This window comes from Panthera uncia, chromosome D4 (genome assembly GCF_023721935.1).
Source record: "Panthera uncia isolate 11264 chromosome D4, Puncia_PCG_1.0, whole genome shotgun sequence".
NCBI classification, from domain to species: domain Eukaryota; kingdom Metazoa; phylum Chordata; class Mammalia; order Carnivora; family Felidae; genus Panthera; species Panthera uncia.
This window is the reverse complement of record NC_064807.1, coordinates 5,905,633-5,922,004: the sequence shown is the minus strand read 5'-3', so window position 1 is coordinate 5,922,004 and position 16,372 is coordinate 5,905,633. Positions and strand designations below refer to the sequence as shown.

The window sequence follows — 16,372 nt, the reverse complement described above, 5'->3', positions numbered from 1 at the left end:
GTCTACTGCTTAAAGGATATTTGGGGAGGAGGGAATGAGAAGGAGAAGGCATTTGGATCATCCATAAGCATGAAATCTACTGTTAATAGTGGACAAGAAAGGAAAACAAAAAACTCGTTAGCCTTCATGTTGAGGTGTATTTTTCTCTTTTTTTGCAGTCCCACCACTACAGCTGGTATTCAGGTTCTTCAAGAAGTCTCCATGTCGCGCTACATTCCTCACCCTTTCCTTGTAGTGTCTGTCACTCTGACATCAGTGAGCACAGAGAATGGGATCACCCTGAAAATGCCACAGCAGGTACCATTCCCTTATCAGAGCTTTCTAGAGTTTCATCTCGGTTTATAGCATTTCAAGGTGATACCAGCAACTATTTATTTGTTTAGCAAATAAATATTAAGTGTCTAACATGTCCTTCTATGGAGATACTGGGTTATAGTGGCAAACTAAACAAACTGGGCTTTTGTTCAGACAATACAGAAGTAATTGTGTACATAATTAATTACAGTTGTGATACACATACCAGAAAGTAGTATAGGTCACCCTAAGAGTATATAACAAAAACACGGAATAGTCTAGATAGAGATTTCTGTACCATTTAAATTGAAACCCAAAGGGTGAGTGGTAGTTATCTAAGAGGAGGAATTTCAGGTCAGTGAGAAGAGTAGTGCAGAGGCCCATAGGTAGGAGAGAAGATTACACATTCAGGGAATTGGAAGATTCAGAGTGAGTGGACTTTATCTTAAAGTCTGGCTTTATTAGGAAGTCTGTAAAGTATCTTAAGCTGGATATTATTAGATCTAAGCTTTGTAATGTTCAGTCTAGCCATAAGAAGGAGAATGAACCAGAGTGGGACAAAACTGGGTATAGGGAGAGAAGCTGAGAGGCCCTTATAACGATCTAAGTGGAGGGTGCTAGTGACCCAAACTTGCCAGTGAAAAAGAAGATGGAAAGAAGTGGAATGAACATAAAATACAAACACTGCATGATTAGTCAACTGTAAGGAAAGAGAAAACATAATGCCTTAGTTTGTGATTAAACCAACATTTTAAACTTCCTATTCCAAGTTTCCTTCTTCTTAAAAACTTTTTTAATGTTTATTTATTTTTGAGAGAGAGAGAGAGAGAAAGTGCAAGCCAGGGGAGGGGCAGAGAAAGGGAGACACAGAATCTGAGGCAGACTCCAGGCTCTGAGCTGTCAGCACAGAGCCCGACGCAGGGCCTGAACTCACAAACTGCGAGATCATGACCTGAGCCGAAGTCAGACGCTCGACCGACTGAGCCACCTAGGCACCCCCCCAAGAAGCAGACTCTTAACCGTAGAGAACAAACCTGATGGTCACCAGAAGGGAGATAGGTGGGGGATTGGTGAAATACACAACAGGGATTAAGGAGTGCACTTGTGATGAACACCTGGTGATGTATGAAAATGTTGAATTGGCTATACTGTACACCTGAAACTAATATAACACTATGTTAATTGGAATTTAAAAAGTTAACAAAGAGGGCCTTTCACAAAGGGAAGAGATCTAATGTGGTAAAGAGCAGATTAAGGAGTTGAAATGTAGTGGGAAATAGACTGATTACTCCTTGCATAGAGGAAAGACCAAGATTGCTACAGCAAGGCATGTCTTGATTCAATATTAGAGATTAAAGAAACCCCAACAACGAAAACTGTTTAAAAACAGTGAGATGGCCTCCCTTATGAGAGGGGCTCCTTGTCTCTGAAGCTCCTAAGAAGAATCATCTGCCAGAGAGTTTTTAGGGTAAGGGATGGTATATTTGATTCTTTCAAATTTGGCATTTGGGAGATACATGTAGTCCCTGCTTTTATGTTAAGTTTCTGAAAAGCTTATTAAAATTGCTTGAAAGTGCTGTTGCAGTCATCTGTTCTTACATATTGTAGTATAGAAAATGTTGAATGCATGGACGCGAATGAAGAGAAATGGTTGCATTTGTTTAGTGAGGTAATGTAAAATGTAGTGAAATTTGCCCATTTTAACACTCCACAATGGTCATTGTGAACATTAGTCGTGTTGTGGTGAATTGTAGTAGGTCCTCCTAAGAAGTGTTATGGAGTTTCTGTGCCAGTCCCTGGGCCCACTGTTCTGATTCTTGGGACTGCATCTTCATTTTTCTTCGTCCTCTGCGGTCAGGCTCTTACAGTTGCCACGCATCTTTTAATTTCCATTTTTCCTTCTCCTACCTCCATGTTCTATGTTGTTTCTCATGTGTTATGGAAAGATAATCCAGTTTTTAGTTTTCATGTTTTTCTGTGCTAAATTGAGAACCACAACTTCTTTCCAAGTAAAGTTCTCAGTCTTTGAAGCACTTGTTTGGAGATACTTTTTATTTTTTTAATTTCTACTTTTTTGTAAATTAATAGCATTTCTTTTCTTTTAAGTGTTTTATTTTTATTTTTGAGAGAGAGAGCAGGGGAGGGGCAGGGAGAGAGAGGGAGACAGAATCTGAAGCAGGCTCCAGCTTCTGAGCTGTCAGCCGAGCCCGATGTGGGGCTGGAACCCATGAATAGTGTAGCAAGATCATGACCTGAGCCGAAGTCGGATGCTTAACCGGCTGAACCAGTTGAATTATGCGTCCCAATAACAGTTCTTATTACATTTATTTTCTACCTGGACACAGTCTGAAGAAAAAGTGAATGACAAAACCCATGAATCTCCTGGACCGTCTTGCCATTTCTTATACACAGTCCCTGTGGTGTCGGAAAGCCAGTACAAAAGCGTTTGGAGTAACTGCTTTGCAATAGCATACGTAGGGTGTCTGTGCTGTTTTTCTGACTGGACCCTAAATAATGACGACAGCTTAAATTCATCCTGTCAACAGGCCTCAAGCTGGGATGCAGTCCCACCCGTTCCTTCCTAAAATTCTTCCCTTCTCTGGTTTGTGTCACGCTGTGCTCCTCTGTCCCTTCTGGCCACCGGATGCTTTCCAGTCCTGCATCCTTCGCTTGAGGAAGCTCGTCCGCTTCCTTCCCTTCACCAGCTCGCTGTGGTTCTGGCATATGCTGCTCTGACCTCAGTTCCTCTCTCACCGCACCTTTCCTTGCAAGCCTTCCGGTTCTTTCACGTTTATTTAATGAGCGAGGAAATTAAACCGTTCAATTTTCCCTTCCTTATTGCCTTCTCCTTGTAACTGGTCAGTGGTACCTGGCACCTCCCCTAGGTGCGAGAGCCTGAAATCCTCTTTGATTCAGTTGTCTCTTTTCCTGCCTTTCATATCTGTGGTGTCTGTGAGGTTTTTTGTTTTTTTGTTTTTGTTTTAACGGGGCGGGGGGGAGGTTTGGTAAATCAAAATACTAAAATGCTCTTCCTCTTTACAAGTGAAAACATCTTGATATCGGAGATTTCGCTGTAAAACAATGCTTTTCAACCTTCAGCCAGGTGAGAGGGTTTTTAATGGGGAGTCCTACTTTAGGATTTGATTGAAATTTTCCATAATGAAAAGGCAGACTGTTTCATTCACTCCTGAAGTTAACTAAACCCATGATGTCTGCCAGTACCTCAGAATTTTTTTAAGTTTATTTTGAAAGGGAATATGAGCAGGGGAGGGGCAGAGAGAGAGGGAGAGAGTGAGAGTCCCAAGCAGGCTCTGCACTGGCAGCACGGAGCCTGACATAGGGCTTGAACCCACAAACTGTGAGATCATGACCTGAGTCGAAATCAAGAGTCATACGCTTAACCGACTGAGCCGCCCAGGTGCCCCTGGATAATGGATAACTCAGAATTTTTAATAACTCTCTTAAGAATCATAAGTAGTGGCTTATTTTCTGCCTTCTTTTTTAAACCTGGCTTTCCAAGCCCTCCTTGAAGGTCTCTTTTATGTTTTTCCCATAATATTCCTAATCTAGTCAGATTGTTCTCATTTTCCCAAAAGAAATGTTCTGTCTCGGTGTCATTCACGTGATGTTCTTCATCTGGAGAACCAGCCCCTTCCCTTTCTCCCAGGTGTCCTCCTCACCCTTCAAGCCCGTTTCACCCTGTAAGCCTTCTGTGGCTGTGCCAGCGAGGTCACTGAAAGGTCTCTCACATTTATGAACTTGTGAAATTCTCCTCATTTTATCAGGATAATTCAGCTCTGCCCTCAGTTTTACACTCATTTGTACTGTTCCTGAATTGCAGTGTGGTCAGTTATAGCCTGGCCAGAAAGCAGCCTGTTCTCCACATTGCCCAGCAGAACTGCTGTGCACGGTACACACTCCGTAAACACTGTTGGTGGTTTCACCTGTAAACCATATAGATTGGGGGGGGTGGGGGATGCTGCAGACCTACGGATTAGCATGAGTTCAATTTTTCTTTCAGGCTCGTGATGCAGAGAGCATTATGCTAAATCTCGCAGGACAGCTCATCATGATGCAGAGGGACAGATCGGGGCCTCAGATCCGGGAGAAGGACAGTCACCCTAACCAAAGGAAGCTTGTGAGTAAAATAAAAGTCATTTAGAACATTAAGGATGAAGGGATAAAATAACTTAAGAGGGGAGTATTGTCTGTGACTTGGAAACTGGAAGACGTGTAATATCAGCCTTTAAGTTTCTAGGTAGAAGACTGTTTGCGAAGGGTAAATAAGAACGTTTTGCAACAATTATATGTTCCATGCTCCAGATGGTAACGCTTAGGCATTATTTGCTAATTCTAATGGGAAAGTAGGATAAATTGATGAAGTTTGTGGGGTCTTTGGGTTTTGTCTTGTTTTTAGATTTAAATACACATACTTTGAAAGAAAGGAAGGTACCCTCATTAACCCTAATTCTAAATAGAGTCCCCTAATTTTCCCAAAAGAAGTTGTGCTGTCGTTTTGAAAGACCTCAGAAACTGGCACCTAGGAACTTCAGAATGTGCAGATTTAATAGGAAGACGATTGATTCTGGTCTTTGCTTTTGCAGCTGCCATTCTGTCCTCCCGTTGTACTGGCCCAGTCCGTTGAAAATGTCTGGACCACGTGCCGAGCAAATAAACAAAAGCGTCACCTTCTGGAGGCCCTGTGGCTGAGCTGTGGAGGTGCAGGGATGAAAGTTTGGCTCCCTCTCTTCCCCAGGGATCACCGCAAGCCCCATTCCTTCTTGTCCCAGCGGATCATGCTGCCTTTCCACATCAATATTTACCCCCTGGCTGTTCTGTTTGAAGACGCGTTAGTCCTTGGTGCTGTCAATGACACTTTGCTCTATGATTCTTTGTACACGCGGAACAGTGCTCGGGAACAGCTGGAGGTGCTCTTCCCTTACTGTGTCGTGGAGAGGACCTCCCAGATCTACCTCCACCACATTCTGCGTCAGCTGCTGGTCAGGAACCTTGGGGAGCAGGCCTTGCTCTTGGCCCAGTCCTGCGCTGCATTACCTTACTTCCCTCACGTGCTGGAGCTCATGCTCCACGAAGTGCTGGAGGAAGAAGCTACCTCACGGGAACCCATTCCCGACCCTCTGCTTCCCACTGTGGCAAAATTCATCACCGAGTTCCCCCTCTTCCTGCAGACGGTTGTTCATTGTGCCAGGAAGACTGAATATGCCCTGTGGAATTACCTTTTTGCAGCCGTTGGAAACCCCAAGGACTTGTTTGAGGAATGCTTGATGGCTCAGGACTTGGACACAGCTGCCTCTTACCTTATTATCTTACAGGTAACACTTCTCTTCTCATAAAGGTACGAGACTTAATGAGCTTAAACTCAGGAGAGAGAAAAAAGAAATATCCTGTGTCGACACTGTGTTTGTGTTAAAGGGACTGACACAGTCTGGTTCTCTGTTCGTTTTATATCTTCTTCTTGAAGAACTTAATCTTATCAAATGATGTCAGAAAACTTTTTTGAATTTTTTTTAATGTTTTTATTTTATTTTTGAGAGACAGCGGCGCGAGCAGAGGAGGGGCAGAGAGAGAGGGAGACATGGAATCTGAAGCAAGCTCCAGGCTCTGAGCTGTTGGCACAGAGCCTGATGCAGGGCTCGAACTCGCAGACTGTGAGGTCATGACCTGAGCCAAAGTCAGACACTTAACCAACTGAGCCACCCAGGCGCCCCAGAAAACTTTTTTGAATATCATGAAGTAATGCTTCAAGGATTTTTTTTAAGTTTCTTTATTTTGAGAGAGTGCAGGCAGAAGTGGGGCAGAGAGAGAGGGAGAGAGAGAATCCCGAGCTGGATCTGTGCTGCCAGCACAGAGCCCCACTCGGAGCTTGAACCCACAAATTGTGAGATCACGACCTGAGCCGAAACCAAGAGCCAGATGCTTAACCAACTGAGCCACCCAGGTGCCCCTGCAAGATTTTTTAAAAATCCTGTTTGTCCATAAGTAGGCCTGAAACCTATTGAGTTTATGGTATTATTTTGAACAATATTGTATATTATTATAAAGACAATGTAGTAGTGTATACTACATATATATAGTATGATACATACAATAACATCTGTTACATAGGAAACATAATAATAAAGAGTTATCTTTAATATTAGCAGGTTTGGGCTAGTACCGGCTAATTGGAGCTCTTTGAGCCTCCTGCAGGCTCATCGTGTTTCCTCACATGTGGAATTGCCGAGCGGGACTGTGGCTGCAGTGTGGGTCCTGGCAGAGCACCTGTGTTGGGCTCCCCAGAGCAAGCGGAGAAGACTCGGGCCGGCCACAGTAATTACCCTCGCAGCACATGGTTCTTCTCAAACGAAGGACTTCTTTGAGACTCCTGAAAATTAGTTCCACTGTGTGTTTGACAGAAGGGCTTCGTAGTTGTTGTTCTTATCAGTGTCATACGCATTTGACAGGCTGCACTTTCATTGACCTGAGAAACTAATGATAAACTTGTTTTAAACTGTGCCTGGAGCACATTTCTTGTGTGCTTATTTACTTCACGAGCACTGATCGGAACCAGAGGAAACAGTCCAGCGGAAGCTGGATGGCCCTTAAATTCTGTGATTCCTTGGCTAGCCTAAAAAAAGCCACAGAATGTTAAAAAGAGAAACAAAATAGATGCAGCTCTTTTTTGCTTTAGGTCACCCCTTAGGCTTTCAGTGACCTCCCGAACAATGGAATTGGAAACTTTTTCTCTCCCAGTTCCAGCCTTTTTGTGGGTTGTCAGATAATAATTACAGTCAGATTAGCCTTTCCCTGAAGGCCAAGGTAGGCGGTGAGGTTACACCTGTGAAAGAATTACTGAGGCCCCCTGTGCAGCAGAACTACAGACGGTTGCCCAGAGCCACGAGCACTTTTGTCACATCCTCCACAACCTGCCACAAGAGGTGGACCTGAGCTTTTTGGAGTCAGGCAAACCTAGGTTTGTATTGTTGCTTTTCAGCTGGTCGTTAAGTTCCCAAACCCTGTTTCCTCATCTGTAAGATAGGAATGGTGGAAGTACTTTGCGGAGTCAGTAGGAACCAGGGAAGAGAGGATGTGGGTCAGGTTTATGTGAGGTATCTGGAATACAGCGGGAGTTTAGAACATCATGTTTATAGTACACCAGCCGAGTGCTTGCCTCGCTTTTCCCTGCATCGTCCTTTATATTGGTCCCTTTCTTGTTACTGTTAAACATTCCCCTACAGCGTTGTGGCTGCATTCCTTCTCTGGTTCAGAAACGGTGGAGATGAAGAGTTGCTCCTACTTCCCAAATAATTTGCCGTGCAAAAGGAATGCTTGTCTTTGGTTCTTGTTGTAGAATATGGAAGTTCCGGCAGTAAGTAGGCAACATGCTACCCTTCTGTTCAACACAGCCCTGGAACAAGGCAAGTGGGACCTATGTCGACACATGATTCGATTCCTTAAAGCCATTGGCTCTGGAGAATCTGAGACCCCTCCATCCACGCCTACAGCTCAGGTCGGTTGCAGAATTGCACAGCTTCTCTAGACCACACACCTCCATGGCACCTTTCTCTAACTGCACTGCACATCGTGTATGATCACAGGAACCCAGTTCAAGTGGTGGATTTGAGTTCTTCAGGAATCGAAGCATCAGTTTGTCCCAGTCAGCTGAGAATGTTCCTGCTAGTAAATTCAGCTTACAGAAAACACTGAGTATGCCATCCGGTCCTTCTGGGAAAAGGTAAAAGAATAATGAGCTGTCGCTGCTGTTAGGGTATTCTGTGGCACATTGCGTTTCAGGGCGTTTGTAAATTGGATCTTATGAAAACAACTGTTTGATCCAAATGCAGTTCCTTCTTCCATTTGTGAAAGGCTTGAAGACCACACAGAAGGCCTCCCTTCTTCCTTCTGCCGTATTTCACTTCATTACTTTCTGTACAGTTCTGTTCCTTGTCCTAGAGGAGGTCCTGTGTACCCATTCTGAATGCAGGCAGCTTTCCAATTACCCTGATAATAGAGGACCAGAATAAAAAGGAAGGTAATTAAATCTGCACATAGTCAGAAAGCCTTCTTACAGTCAATACTTTTACCTTTCTTTCCAACTGTACCTCATGCTGAAAAAATAAAAAGTTAGTCCCAATTTACTTGACTCTCCTGTGACTCTTTTGATTGGAGAAGTCATTAAACAGTGGGAGAGCCAAGGGGAAGTGTATCCTGAAGACAGAAACCTACATCACACAGAGATGGGTTACTGTCTCCTGAGAGGTAACTGTGAACTCACACTGAACGTCATAAAATAGAATTTCCTCTGGTTTGTGAGGAGGTGCCTGTGTTCCTTCCTCTGTTGTTCCACATTCTCGGCTCTTTTCTCTTCCCTAGTCTTTTCTTTTATATTGTTTTTATGGTTACTACAGTGCCTGACACGTAGTGAGAACTGGCTGAACATTTTTTATCATATTTTACTACTTTTTCCTATCACGGCCATTTATGCCACCCTTACTCCCAACATATACACACACAGTCATGGGCTATGTCCAAGTAAAATGCAACCACAGGATACTCTCAACAGTTGCCAGGTGAACAGCAGTTTCTCAGCCATACTCTGAACGTAATTACTGGCTAATACATATTAAGTGCTCAGTACGTGCCTGGTTCTAAGCATTTATGTGCGTATGTCTTTTCATCCTTACAACCTGTAAGGGTGGATACTGTTGCTAACACACGTTGTAGAGGTGAAGAAACAGAGGCCCAGACTGTAAACTTGGTTGTGTTCACACAACTAACTGAGAGGTAGAGCCCAGATCTGAATCTAGAGTCTTCCGGCGCTGCCTCTCATGAAGATACCACATTGCCCAGTTACCAAACCGATCATCCCACATCAGCCCATGTGAGTAGAACTGCATACAGCCAAGCTGCAAAGTTTTAAACATCGGTTGTATGTTTATGTGTCTGCTTATCTCCCATTCCCCTGGAGAGACTTCATGGCGCCTTGCGTCTCTCTTCTCAGTTTCTTTGGTCTGGTCTCCTTGCCTCTTTTCATTGGTCTCTTCGACTACAGCATTATTTGCTCTCTTTCTTTCCTTCAACCAGTCACCACCCTCCTCCTGGTTTGGCTGTGTCTGTCTCCTCTTTTCCCTATTCCATACTTCATTCTACAAGTATGTTTTAAAAGCCTGCTGTGTTCCACGTACGTTTGGCAGCTTGTATCACGTGGAGGAAAGCCGTGGTCCTTTATCCTCAGTCAGTCACTTAGATCTGGATCCCTTCCCTCCCTCTCCGCATGATCGTTCCTACCGCATGGAACTACGCGGAGCCCTCCAGGGATGGTTTTTCGGCAGGTTTCTCGTCTTCCCACTTACAGATGGAGCAAAGACAGTGACTGTGCTGAGAACATGTACATTGATATGATGCTCTGGAGACACGCCCGGCGTCTCTTAGAAGAAGTTCGGCTGAAGGACCTCGGCTGCTTTGCAGCCCAGCTGGGCTTTGAACTCATCAGTTGGCTGTGCAAGGAGCGCACCCGAGCCGCGCGGGTGGACAACTTTGTGCTGGCCCTGAAGAGACTCCACAAAGACTTCCTGTGGCCGCTTCCCATCACCCCAGCCTCTTCTGTCAGCTCTCCTTTCAAGAATGGAAAATACCGAACAGGTAACGCAAGCTCGTGTCACTTGGACGAGAGTTGTATTTCACTGCGAGTATTTGGACATTTTGTTTAGTCGATATTCACGAAGTCTTTTCATTCCTAAACTCAGGAACAGATAAAACCAACTTTTTGCACATCATTGGAACATCCACCATTTGACCAGGGATGTAAATAAAGTAGAACTAGGTCTCTAAGTCTTGTGACCTTGAAGTTTAATTTGTAAATCCAGCCACTGTTAACAGATTATCAACAAGTTGAAAACTGGCTGAATATAACTGCTACCACACTTACCTTACTGTGGGAAGTTATGGAATGGGTTAGTCACGGACCTGAAAAGCCGAATTGTGATTTATCTGGTAGGACGTTCCAGAGAAGTGGTAAAAATGCATCTTTGAGGACTTGGGCTGTTGTCTAATCTAGGGGAAGACAAAGTGGAACTGTTTTGGTGAAAGAAAAATTAAAAGATAATGTATGTTTATTTTTGAGGGAGGGAGAGAAGAAAAAAAGTGCATGTGCACACGCGCGAGTTGGGGAGGGGCAGAGAGAGACGAGGAGACACAGAATCTGAAGCAGGCTCTAGGCTCTGAGCTGTGAGCACAGAGCCTGAGGTGTGGGGCTCGAAATCCCGAACTGCGAGATCATGACCTGAGCCGAAGTCAGACGCTTAACTGACTGAGCCACCCAGGTGCCCCTCCCCTTTTTTAAATTTTTATTTTATTTTTTTACTGTTTTATTTATTTTTGAGAGAGTGAGTGAGTGCAAGCAGGGGAGGGGCAGAGAGAGAGAGAGAGAGACCCAGAATCTGAAGCAGGAGTTCAGGTCTTTTAAAAAAAACTGTTATAAATCATTATTACTCATGAAAATCCAAACAAAAACCTTTTATTAAGGCATTTGGAAACTTCATCTCATTTTAAGAACCAAGGGAAATCACTTAAAAGATGAACAGAATAAATCCTGTTTAGTGCTGGTAAGAGCTGCAGTGAGGGAGACTGTCAGACGGCATTACCTAGTCAATCCGTCCCTTTGGTCCCCGTCCCTGGTTCGTGGGGGTGATGAGTGTAGGACAGTAATTAGCTTTGACCTTTCAGTGTTTGGGAGTAGGGGGGAAGAGAAGCTGAAATAACTCAATTGGAAATGTTACTGCGTGCATCTCGAATTGCCACTTTCTCGTTTTGGGGCCTGCCTTGTGGCAGGAGAGCAGCTGCTGAAGTCTCAGTCAGCGGACCCTTTTCTAAACCTCGAGATGGACGCTGGGGTCTCTACTGTACAACGAAGTCAGAGCTGGCTTGGCAGCATCGGCCCCGCCCACCATGAGATAGACACGGCCTCATCCCATGGACCACAAATGCAAGACGCCTTCCTGTCACCTTTATCTACTAGAGGTACATGTCATTTTAAGTCTCAGCTCTTCACTTTCCTGGGAAGGTTTTTGTGCTTTAGGGCCCAAAATAGAGCCTTACTCCTTCACTATAGGTCCTTGAGGGCCAGTCATGAGAATCTGCTAGAGAGGGGATAGTTACTAGAACAAGGCCCACTGGCCTTAACTATCCTTTGCTGTATTTTAGATGGATAACGCAGGTAAACTGTCATTCCAGGTCAGCGCTGATAACATGAAACTTGGCACTTGATTTTGATGAAACAAACACTAAGCTTGAACTTGAACTAAGCAGACTGTTACGCTCATGTAAGGAATACCATTCTTGTCATAAGTAGCCATGGGTCATACAGAATTGTAGTCAGTTGTCTTCTCATTTTTATTTTACTGATAAAATTTGTGGAAATTTTCTTGTTCTCTTGTGAGTGTTAATGTAATAGCCTTAATTTTTCCTCCTAGTCTTCAGAGCCTAATAATCGGGCCCTTCACCAGAAACTGAGTGCGGGCATCCATACTGGGGGAGTAGAAAGTTGAAGAAGTTTTAAAATGACTCACGTTGTTGGGTTTAGAGTAACAGGGGTGTGTGAGTAGGAGGTGGTCTGAGTGTTGGCGGTTTTCTTAATGGCCAAGCGTTTGCCCGGTGTTTGATTTTCAGTCTGTCCTCACTGTTTTCATGAACCTGCTTTCATGGAGAAGCTTGTGGCTGCCGTTCCTTTTGTTTAAATTGTGGAAGATACACACAGTATGTTCCGTCTCCACCGTTTTCATGTGTAAACTTCAGTAGCGTCGGGTACATTCACATGGTCGTGCAGCCCACCTCCAGAGCTCGCTCGCTCGCTCTTCCCGGCTAACATGTGTCCCCTCCCCGGTGCTGGCAGCGACCACTGTGGTGTCTCTAGGAATCTGACTACTTTAGATGCCTCTCGTGAGTGGAATCGTACAGTTTCTGTCTTTCTGTGACTCAGGCTTAGTGCACTTTGTCTGACATTCTGAGTTCACCCCTGTGGCAGCGTGTGTATACCAACACACCCTGTTTATCCATCCATCTACCCTGTGCTGGGCACGGGGCTGCTCTGACTTCATGGTTCCTGTGAACAAGGCCGCAGCAGACGTAAGCGTGCACTGGCTCTTCAAGATATGACTCTCAGTTCTTCTGGGCCAGAGTGGGGTGCCAGGTCACAGGGTTACTACTCTTGAGCTTTTGAGCAACTGTCGACCCGCCAGCATTGACAAAGCATTCCAATTTTTTTGTCTACCAATGCTTGCTTGCTTTTTTAAAGCATTCCAATTTCTTGACATCCTTGCCAACGATTTTATTTTCTGGGCCTTTTTTTTTTAAATGGGGACATGAGGTGGTGTCACTGCTTTTTTAAGAAAAGTTTTTAAAGAGATCATTTCAAATTTAGAAATTAGAGATAATAGTATAATGGAACCTTTGCCTCCCACTGCCATGTGTCTGTTACCCAGCTTCAGTTATTAATTCATGACCAGATTTGTTTGATCCCTTTCCCTTTCCTGTATTATTGAACCAAATCCAATATCTTTGAATATTTCAGTATGTACCTTTAAAAGGAATCTTTAAAAAAACAAACCCATAATGCCATCATCATTCCTCTTACAATTTAACAGTAATTCCTTAAAACCATCAAATGTCTAGTAAGTATTTAAATTCCAGTTGTTTCCTAATGTCATAAATATTTTTACGGTTAGGACCAAGATCCAGATGAGAGGGTCAGACATTGTGATTAAGTTTTCAACTCTTTAAAAACTGATTGTTCTCTCCCCATCCTTTTTTTTTTTAAACCCTTTGCAGTATTTTCATTGATGAAACTTGCTTCTGTGGATTTTCTCAAAATGTGGACTCTGGTGATTGCTTCTTCATTGCTCGACCCTCTCCTCTGTATTTTTTGTAAATTAATAATTGTATCTAAAGACCGATCAGATTCTGGCTCGATTGGTTTTGGAGGCAGGCAAGACTACTTCCCAGGTGGCGGTTGTGTTTCTCTGTGCCTGGGTCTCTCTCTAATGAATTTTTTTTTTTTTTAAATATCTACTACTGTTAACATAACATGGGAATTTTAGCAGTGGATTTAATGTTTGGCTTTGAGAATTCCGAGCAGAAATCCACATGTGAGGAACTGCTAATATTTCAAATTGAACACTTTCTTCATGAAGCTAGTTCGTAACTTTCGGTCCTTTCTCATCAGGTGATGAATGCAGTATTGGTTCAGCCACAGATTTGACGGAAAGTAGCTCCATGGTGGATGGAGACTGGACAATGGTGGATGAAAACTTCTCCACACTCAGTTTAACTCAGTCGGAGCTGGAGCACATCTCCATGGAGTTGGCCAGTAAGGGGCCTCATAAATCCCAGGTCCAGCTTCGGTGAGTTTCTCAGTTTTTCAGAAGCCCAGAATGCCTAGTCAGCGTGTTTGGGCATATAGCGTACAGGGGCTCCGTTCCTGATGACGATTCCTGTCTCCATCTACGGCTTCTTAGTGTCGATCTTTGTGTTTCTTCTCATGCATAGGTACTTGCTGCACATGTTCATGGAGGCAGGGTGTCTAGACTGGTGCATCGTCATAGGCCTGATTCTCCGAGAATCCTCAGTAATCAGCCAGATCCTGCTGCTCATCCAGTCTTCGGAGGTGGATGGAGAGATGTTACAGAACATAAAGACAGGGCTACATGCGGTAGACCGATGGGCCTCTACGGATTGGTAAGTGTGGGGCTCCTTAGGCTTGTTACCTCTGCCGTCCTGGGGTGGGCCCTGCCCCTTCCGAGTAAGGTTTAGTTCTCCTGCATTTATTTGGAGATTTTTAGGTTGGTAGAAATAAAAGTGCTTTCACACATTCATTTCTGTTCACTTTTTTTTTATGTGTATTTATGTTGAGAGAGAGAACGCGCCAAGGGAGGGACAGAGAGAGAGGGAGACACAGAATCCGAAGCAAGCTCCAGGCTCTGAGCTGTCAGCACAGAGCCCGACACGGGGCTCGAACCCACGAACCATGAGATCATGACCTGAGCCGAAGTCGGATGCTTAACCGACTGAGCCACCCAGGTGCCCCTAGTTAATTTTGAGAGGGAGAGAGAGTGCCAGTGGGGGAGGGCCAGAGAGAGGGAGAGACGGAGACTTCAAAGCAGACTCCAGGCTCTGTGCTGACAGCCTGGTGCAGGGCTGGAACCCATGAGCTGTGAGATCATGACCTGAGCCGAAGTCAGACCCTTAACGGACTGAGCCACCCAGGTGCCCCGACACGTTCACTTCTCAAGCGGTTTTCTTTAGTCACCATTCTCTACCCAGCCATGTGTGTGAGTGCAGAACGGCATGGCACAGGTGGTCTCAGAGTTAGGCTGGAACATGAGATCTGTGGTTCTGTAGAACTGCAGGTAATAACCTCTAAGCATCTGCTGAAAAGAGGAGTGTGTGCATTTAACAGTCCATAGCAGTGACCAGCAAGCCCAAGTTAAGAGTTAGTGGTTAGAAGCTAAGAGCTTTGGCTTCTAGTCCTATATAACCAGCTAGGTGTGGATTTGGGGTTTCCCTTACTTGGAGCTAGTTTGTTTCTTAGTTGCCAAGTTCACTAAGATTAGATGTACCCTGTGAAGGTTTTTCAAGTCTGAAACTCTGTTGGTCCTTACACTGTGGAATAGGATTTTTTTTTTTAAGTTTGTTTTTTATTTTGAGAGGGAGTGAGCCCAAGTGGGGGAGACAGAGAGTGAGAATGAATCCCAAGCAGGCTTCACGCTGCCAGGACAGAGCCCCATGGGGGGCTTGAACTCCCCAACCGTGAGATAATGACCTGAGCCTAAACCAAGAGTCAGATGCTTAACCCACTGAGCCACCCAGGTGCCCTGTGGAATAGGATTTTTGAATTATGCTACTACTGGAGAATGTTAGTCCTTGCTCCTCGAGCTCAGAGCTGTAAAACACACACACTAAAGGCTGCCCCCCCCCCCCCGCCCCCCTTGCTGGCCAGGACACCCAAGGGGGGCGGCATCATTTCCTACCCTGTGCCTCCTCCCCTACACGCAACATCTAGCATTGACCTCAGTTTCAGCATTTAGGAGTTTATCCAGAACATTCCATGGAGCATTTCCAATGTGGCAGTAGAGAGCTAATTTTCTTTTCTCTCTACCTAGTCCTGGATATAAGCCATTCTTAAACATCATTAAGCCACAAGTACAGAAGTTCAGTGAGCTGACAGAGGAGCAGGTCCAGCCTGAAGCCTTCCAGCCAATAACTGCGGGTAAGACTCCTGAACACACTGGGCCCCGGGCAGAGGAAAGCCGGGGCCCCTCTGGCCATGGAAGCCTCCCCCAGGGCGAGGTCGGAGGCAGCGGTCTGGTCGGCAGGAACGAGGAGGACGCAGCCCGAGCAGAGGAGGATGAATCCTTTCAAGACGGGACTTACGACTGTTCTGTGTCCTAACGGCAGCGGCGTGCCATCACCACGGGCAGTGTTAACTTGCGGCGGCATGTGCAACTGAGGAAACTGGCCTAGCTGGACGATTTAACCAGGGAGAGAACTCAGAGACTCTGGTAAGGTATTACTGAATTTTAACTCTTCCTCTTCTAAGAAATCTGACTCCATAAAAATGTGATATCAAATCCTTTTTCATAAAATTTTTTAAGCTGCAGTGGAAAGTAATAAAGAGCACTGTACAGTTGTACATGAGAATATTTTGATTTTATTCGTAAAGAATGGTAGCTCCTAAACCTTGGGATTGTTTTGCCCTAGACGAGCCTACTTTTTCACTACTTAACAGCTTCTTACGTGTTTTCTGGTTCAGCGTTTGTGTCCAGACTGCTTTTTAAAATTAAATGCTAAGGTGCTTGTGTAGCTCATCAGGTACTTGAGCTACCTGTGTGCCCCTTCGGATGGAGAGCACTGGGCTCCGTCATCGGGCCTCCTGAATGGACACCTGCCACGGCACACCGTGTGGCTGTTGTGACAGGGTCGTGCTCCTTGGCCTTTTGTGGCCCATTCAGTCCCAGTCCTGAATTGATGGACGCTGTGTGCCTGCTCTCTTAGCAAGCTTGATTCCTGCCAGTCCGTGTGGGCA

General features: G+C 44.9%; 1 protein-coding gene across 4 annotated transcripts in view; it reads left to right on the top strand.

Moving 5' to 3' along the window:
- RIC1 (RIC1 homolog, RAB6A GEF complex partner 1) overlaps window positions 1-16,372 on the top strand; it is a 145,979-nt gene that overhangs the window by 127,830 nt on the left and 1,777 nt on the right. For 3 of the 4 annotated variants that reach the window (XM_049642053.1, XM_049641944.1, XM_049642140.1), the window contains 10 exons: window positions 159-297; window positions 4,316-4,432; window positions 4,899-5,627; window positions 7,646-7,804; window positions 7,893-8,029; window positions 9,650-9,936; window positions 11,125-11,313; window positions 13,514-13,691; window positions 13,837-14,025; window positions 15,450-16,366. In XM_049642053.1, coding sequence (XP_049498010.1) covers window positions 159-297; window positions 4,316-4,432; window positions 4,899-5,627; window positions 7,646-7,804; window positions 7,893-8,029; window positions 9,650-9,936; window positions 11,125-11,313; window positions 13,514-13,691; window positions 13,837-14,025; window positions 15,450-15,738 — 2,413 coding nt within the window. In that variant the 3' untranslated portion in view covers window positions 15,739-16,366. Of the gene's footprint in view, window positions 1-158; window positions 298-4,315; window positions 4,433-4,898; window positions 5,628-7,645; window positions 7,805-7,892; window positions 8,030-9,649; window positions 9,937-11,124; window positions 11,314-13,513; window positions 13,692-13,836; window positions 14,026-15,449; window positions 16,367-16,372 lie in introns of those variants that run through there. The other variant, XR_007460117.1, reaches the window with a different exon arrangement.